We start from the raw sequence: 6,887 nt of genomic DNA, 5'->3' as shown, positions 1-6,887 counted from the left end.
CTCCAGTTGTGCCCAAGTATTACAGTGAGTTTTGCATTGTTTGGCATGTCTATTCATTAATGCAATGCATATGAAACTCTTGGTTTTATGATCTACTTCAGTCGTATTGTTTGACGAATTTATTGAAGATATAAACTGGTCAATTTCATATTTTGAAATTTGACAAACAAATGTTCTGGTTGGGTTTTCCTTCTCATTTATTTCTAACCATAAGTTTTTGAGTTTATCAAACCCGACAATATGCGTTTCAGTCAATAGTATATAAATATCTAAGTTTGCACATTTCAAATAAAGGCTCAATGCACAAGAACTTTTTTCTAGACTCGGTCGCCTATATGCCAATATAGCAACTATTTCGCTCCCTTGATTACGGTACGCAACCGCAGATTTTGCCATAAATAATTTTGAAAAATCGCTTGTCAACGTAAAATTGACCTTTTGCATCTGCTAAATTATGCGAGGTTTATTGATGATTTAATATATGTTCACTACTATTCAACTATTTGAGTTTGTTATGTGCGTGGTTTATCACACACCCGTGCCGATTTTGCGACTCCGTAAAAATGGTATTGCACGGCCGTGCATATATTTTGACGTGACGTCCTTAGCGTTATACAAACACAGTGTAAAGACGCGCTAAATGTTAACGTTATACTATAGGCGCGTCAATGAAAAATGATTATTTTTCACTTCAAACGGTCTTTATTTCGAGTATGTGATAAATAGAATATTAAATTCGTGTCAGTTCATAACTGAATTTATTGAACTCGTTGAATAAAACAATATTATTCAACTCGTGCAATAAATTCAGTATTGAACTTACACTCATTCAATATCCTCTTTTGAACAATGTTTGCGATAGTACTTTTAGTTAAGAGGTAACTTATAAAAGATATTCTAGTACGTATATACTATCTACATTAAAACACATTTTACAATAGGTAAGCAACGGGAATATTTATGGATATACTGCTTTAAATTTTAAAGCCACATGCCTCCAGATGAGTCAGAATATTTCAATAAAATCAATCTTGAGGAAAATGTACTTAGATGTAAGGAAAAATAAAAAGTTCAAAGAGTCAAGTAATATTTTACATATTATGTGCGATTAATGACTGATTTTTCAGTATTTACAACTATAATTCTACTGCATTACTAACGCAGTAAAGAATGTTTATGCATATTATGACCACTTTTTGGTAATTAACGTGGTTTGTAAGTGCCATTGATAATGTGTAAATTGCTTCCTTTTGGTTACTTCACAAAAATGGTACTTGTGAAGTACCATAGGTAATATAAATCAATTTAATCAAGTTACTCAAAGCGCAATTACTTTTTAATTGAAGTCCGTAAAATACTTTTGTGAAGTAACCAAAAGGAAAATTAGGATGAATCTGGAGGCGTGCTGCTTTAATAAGGGTCGCTTAAAATATTTACTTGCGGACTATGTTTAATTTTACTTTCTGAATGCATTTAATACATGTACGAATTTATTAAAGGCACATTTTACCGCAGTACTCCATATTATTTTTAATACTTTAGAAACGTCCAACATGTGTTAAATAATGTTCCAATACTGAATTTAGGCCATGTTAGATGCTTAACAAGAGTAGAAAGTAGCACCGGATATTCATTACTGTGTCGCAAAGGTAGTAATATGTAAAACACAGTAGTATTTTGGCTTTCATACAAACTATCAATTTGCTATAATGATACCAATTACCGCCTAAGCAAAGGAAGCAAAAGTTGTTTTATTTATATTGAAAATGATATTTGTTTTGAAAACTGTAAATCGATTCGAGAAATAAAAGGCTTTTGAGAAATAAAATTTTTAGGCATAAGGGGCCTTTAATTTTCAAAATAGAACACAAAAGTATCCCTCTCACATTGGAAGCAGTGTGCATGTAGTTCTGTAACCGCACATTTACATATGACATATGGTAAAAATAGATAAGAAATGAAGGGGTGACATATCTAACATTAAATGAGTATATTGCTGTTAAGAGAAGTAAAAGCAGAAAGAAATCCTGTATTAATTGTAAAGGACGGTTTATCTTTTTGTTTTTTAAAAAATGAAGAGCGTTTGTTGCGGATTTTGTATCGTTGTGTTCTCAACTGCAGTTTGTGATGGGTTTCTGTTTGACGTCAGAGCGGATTGTCTGGTGTCCACGTGGAGTACATGGACACCCGTGCCTGGACTTGGCATGCACATCAGGGAGCGCGGTGTTCTTCGGTATGACAACCAAGGTGGGACACCATGCCCGCCAGATGACGAGCTTAGGCAGGTAAAGACAGGTAAATCGATTTAATCAAGTTACATAAACTAAATCTCAATTATTTTTTAACTGAAGTTCGTAAAATAAGTTCAAACACTTACTGACGATATCCTGTTTAAAAAATATGTGTTTCTACAGCTAGAACTACCAGTTTGCAACACAAGCAATTTCTTGAGATTTTTTTGTTACATTGTATTTCGACAAACACTATAATGCATTTGGCTATTGCTTATTTACATGAAACTAGCTGATAGACGTTGATATTTATATAATGCAGAAAGGGTCACGAGCTATTCAAAATAAAATGTATATACATATTTATGGTGATCGGTTTTTGTTTTTCAACTTAAATGTGAATAAATTTGTGAATTACAGTAAAGACTGTCTTAGTGACCCCCTGAATATAGAGTCGTTCCATAGTTAGGTGCGCCGAACAGTATTTACTATATAAATGGTCTGTATGTAGCGACTCCATGTCTAGTCCGTACAACTTTCTCCCGTTACGGTATAGCGATTTGCAAGGGGAGTAACTATGAGAATAAAACATTATTTAATGTAATTAATACTGACACGATACATGTGTCAACAAAGCATTAGAGTTTAGATTTTAAAGGGACTCCACTGAGGTTTTTTGACATGAAGGGACCGAACATACTTCTCGAAACTTTTGATTTACTGTATGTAGGTCCGAATTAATTACTCGTGTGCAAAATTTCAGACCATTTGCGCAAACCGCTTTCCAGGGATAATCAATTTTTTACTCAAGTTGACAAAAAAATTGAAAAGCGTTGCAACGCTTTACACTCAAATTGGCACGAAAACGCATTAAAACCGATTATTAATTTCGTACCGTGTATATTTACATATAATATATTGCATAGATTTTCATTTTAAGTGCACCAGTTGGTTTATGAAAACTTTCGAATTAAATGATTTTAGGCTTTAATACCACAGTGGAAGTCTTTTAAATATTGTAATATTTTCAATATGATCTTAAAGTGTTTTTGTTTGTGTTATTGTTGAACTTGTTTTTATTCATTTTAGCCTTAAAACATAGAATTTGAATTTCCTACATAGATCATTGTTCCGACAAAATTTCCAAAATATAATTAAGAAATATATCAATTAAAAATCTTATTTTCCTACTGTTCTCAGTCCGATTTGAGTGAAAAGCGGAATGCTCAAAGCGTTTCAATGTTCGGTCATTTTAGACGCCCGTTTGAAAAACAGGTAGTATTATAGTTCCCCCTCCCCTGGCGGCCGGGCCGGCATGCGGCTGGGCGGGCAGCCGGCGCATATCTCCTACACTCATGAAGAAATTTCAATGAAACTTCAAACAAATGGTTACCACTATGAGAAGCCGAGTTGTGCACATGAACCAGGTCTCTAGGTCAATGGCCAAGGTTTCACTTAGAGGTCATTGACAAACGCTAGCCTTGTCTGGATCAAACTTTCTACATGCCTAGAAGGATTTCAATATAACTTGGCACAAATGTTTACCATTGTAAGACAGAATGTCGCATGTAAACATTAGGTCCCTGCGGCCACGGTCAATGTCAAATATGGGGAGTCAAAGTTCAGATTAAAATATAAAAATGTGTATTCGGACTATTTAGTAATCATTTATTGATGGATTGAAACACAAATGGTCATTATCACAACTACTGGTGTGAAACATGTAATTTAGTTTAATTCCAAGTTAAGATGATAAGATATAGATATATTGTCCAGAGCATAACTCCTCCACGCATTATGGGATTCTAATGAAACTTCATAGAAATGTTCACCAATATGAGAAGCAGTGTCACGTGCATAAACCATGTCTCTAGGTTAAAGGTTAAGGTCACACAAGCCTGTTCAGAGCCAAACTTCTTTCACTTTGTTTCCGGATTATTCTACATTCATGGGGCGGAGAGGGGAGGGGGGTAATGTAACTTGGCATAAATGTTTAATCGCACACATAATCCAGGTCCCTGCAATCAAAGTAAAATTCACACAGAGAGGTCACTGTGTACTGGGACCATTTAGTGGATTGTAACACAAATGTTAACTATCATGACTTCAAGTGTGACACATGCAATTTCGGTTAATATTTACAAGGTCAAGGTCGCTAGAGATGATAAAAAATCCAGATATTTTCCGAAAATTTCCCGGAGCATATCTCCTATATGTACATGTATATCTGTAATGCCCACATCTCTGTCAAAAGCTTTTGCTACGGGCGTAGTTTGCGACAATGTTGCCCTTGTTCACATTTAAAATAAAACGGATAAACGGAACAATAATCCTAAAAAACCTCGCTAAACTCCCGTTTAAGACTTGCTAATGTTTCATTACCACAAAGAAATAACGATTTGTCAACAAAACTATCAACTTATGAATTATCGCAATTTGAGTCCGATTCTTTATCCTTGTCGACTATGTTAAAATGTCCTCTAGACTTAAATAAGTACCAGTTAACAAGTGTGTGGTTCCATTTTAATTTCTGCACAGTTGGACTGGCGTATCAGCAGGATAAGCGGACGTGTCGACGAAGGACTAAAGATGTAAGTTATATCTTGTATTGACTTCAAACACATACTCTTTTCCAGATTATAATCCTACAACAAGTAGACATGCTAATATTCAAGCCACAGCGAGATCGATGTCGGCAAACTTTATACGAGGAGTGGCGAATCCGCAAAATCCCCAAGCTACCGGCCAAAAACGAGACCTTCTGATTATTTTGGATTCATCTGGAAGTATTGGAAGCAGTAACTTCTATAAAACAAAACAGAATCTAGCAGAACTACTAGGGATGCTGTGTCCTGATCCTGACCCGTTTGCTCAACTCTATCAACACGCTGCCTTGATTGATTTCGCCGGTTCAACAAATGAGATATTCGATTTTAACAAGTACCAACATACGTCCACTTTGAAGAACGGGATTCTAGCCGTCCCATATCTAGGTGGGATAACATGTACTACGAAAGCGTTTACCGTCGCTCTCAATATGTTTTCAAAATGGAAAGGTGCGATTTTGTTTTGCGTACTTGTTTTCTTATTTTTTGAAAATAGTAGTCAATTATATTTAATGTACACAGTATCTAGATACATGTTGAGTCCGTCAAAATGATAAAATGTTTTGAAAAGTAAAGGCGGCAGATTGGAGAAGGGAGTACTTTTAAAAATTAGTGGCCTTAGAGAGTACAAGTTTTATAAATGAGTGGTCTTAGAGAGTAAAAGTTATACAATATTTTTCTAAATAAATAACCCCCACAAGTCTAACAACCATTGTCGCAGTTCATAGATAAAAAAATAGGTGATAATAAAATAAGTGACAATTTAGGCTAAGTTGCAGTTATTGCTATGGCTGAAAGTTTAAACATGCTTGCATTTCAGTACGTGAGTATAAATGAAGTCGGTTACATGTATCTGTTTTACTTTCTTCACATGTGCACACACAATTTCAGGCATGAGAACTCAAAGTGATGTTGTTCAAGAGGTCTTGATTCTAACCGACGGACAGTCCAACTGCGGAGGTGCCGTGGCGACAGCTGCCAAAGAGCTTCAGAAAAAGGCCACCGTATTTACCTTACTTATTGGGTCTTTCACACAGAGAGGGGTGAACGAAATAGCTAGCTATGTCACAACACCAGTACCGAAGCATTTATTTGCAGTGAAACAACTACAAGACTTAGATTCGCTCATTGCGGAACTCAGAAAACAACGAAGTATCCAGAAATGTATGCCATTTAATCTTCCTTAAGACATTGTGTCAGTCAACACAGCTTTAAAAGTTCGTCTTGTTTTATATCTGTGTCCCACATTTAATCAGAAAGCGGTCAGTTGACAGACAGAATTCCGTTTTGATTTTCTTTATCTTATTCATTCGAGGAGTGTGTAAAACTGCCAAAGTAGTAAGATTTAAAGATGAATAATTATGTAATTTCTTCCTAACAGATGTCTTTATTTCGGTAGATTATCTTCAATTATTATAATTTATAGTCGAATGTGTTAGATACATGAATGTTTTGAATAATCAGCTTGAATAAAATAATATTTCTAACGTTTAATCTCTTGTTTTTTGTATTTTTTTTTTTTCAAACAAAAATTGATATACAGCCTTTTAAACATTTATGTACCATTTGGTAGATGACTGACTTGATCATGTTGATTAGTGTAAAGATTCAAAATTCTGTGTGAAATATTAATCTCAATTTCGATTTAGTATGCCTCGTTATTTTAACAATATAAAACTAAAAAAATGAATTTGTACGCACGAAACAATGCATAAATAAATAAATAAATAAATAAATAATCCCAGTATATATCCACACCCTACGTTTAGCTTATTTGAAGACATTACGACTGTTTAACTTATTTGTATTTTCAAGCTACCGTCTGTGCCCCTTAGCACCGGCTTAAGCAGAATTCAACATTTTAAGATCATCACCAATGTAGCTCTTGTACCTTTCGCTATATGATTACAGCATATTATTGCAGAAAGTGTGACACATATTTTCATAACAATGTTGCCGCATAAGCTGGAACCGGCAACAATTCCCCTAGAACATGGTACAATGTATATGTTTATTACTAGTTATCAAACATATTGATAGATATAACGAA

At 34.6% G+C, this 6,887-nt stretch overlaps 1 protein-coding gene across 1 annotated transcript; it reads left to right on the top strand.

The window, feature by feature from the left end:
* The first annotated feature begins 1,949 nt into the window (after positions 1–1,949).
* LOC132736049 (collagen alpha-3(VI) chain-like) lies at positions 1,950–6,331 on the top strand. The gene is made up of 3 exons (XM_060723099.1): positions 1,950–2,295; positions 4,868–5,287; positions 5,729–6,331. The coding sequence occupies exons 1-3, from the start codon at positions 2,073–2,075 to the stop codon at positions 6,022–6,024; spliced, it is 939 nt and encodes a 312-aa protein (XP_060579082.1). The 5' UTR covers positions 1,950–2,072; the 3' UTR covers positions 6,025–6,331.
* Positions 6,332–6,887: the final 556 nt, after the last annotated feature.

This window comes from Ruditapes philippinarum, unplaced genomic scaffold, assembly GCF_026571515.1.
Source record: "Ruditapes philippinarum isolate M1 unplaced genomic scaffold, ASM2657151v2 ctg4175_1_1_1_1, whole genome shotgun sequence".
Classification (NCBI taxonomy): Eukaryota; Metazoa; Mollusca; class Bivalvia; order Venerida; family Veneridae; genus Ruditapes; species Ruditapes philippinarum.
Note: the sequence above shows the minus strand (reverse complement) of the source record. Positions and strands in the feature narration are given on the sequence as shown.

Excerpts from the sequence above, each read along its gene's own strand:
- LOC132736049 (XM_060723099.1), top strand. The coding sequence starts at position 2,073 with ATGAAGAGCGTTTGTTGCGGATTTTGTATCGTTGTGTTCTCAACTGCA. Across the intron at positions 2,296-4,867 it reads GCTTAGGCAGGTAAAGACAG|ATTATAATCCTACAACAAGT; the intron begins GTAAATCGATTT and ends ACTCTTTTCCAG. Across the intron at positions 5,288-5,728 it reads TATGTTTTCAAAATGGAAAG|GCATGAGAACTCAAAGTGAT; the intron begins GTGCGATTTTGT and ends ACACAATTTCAG.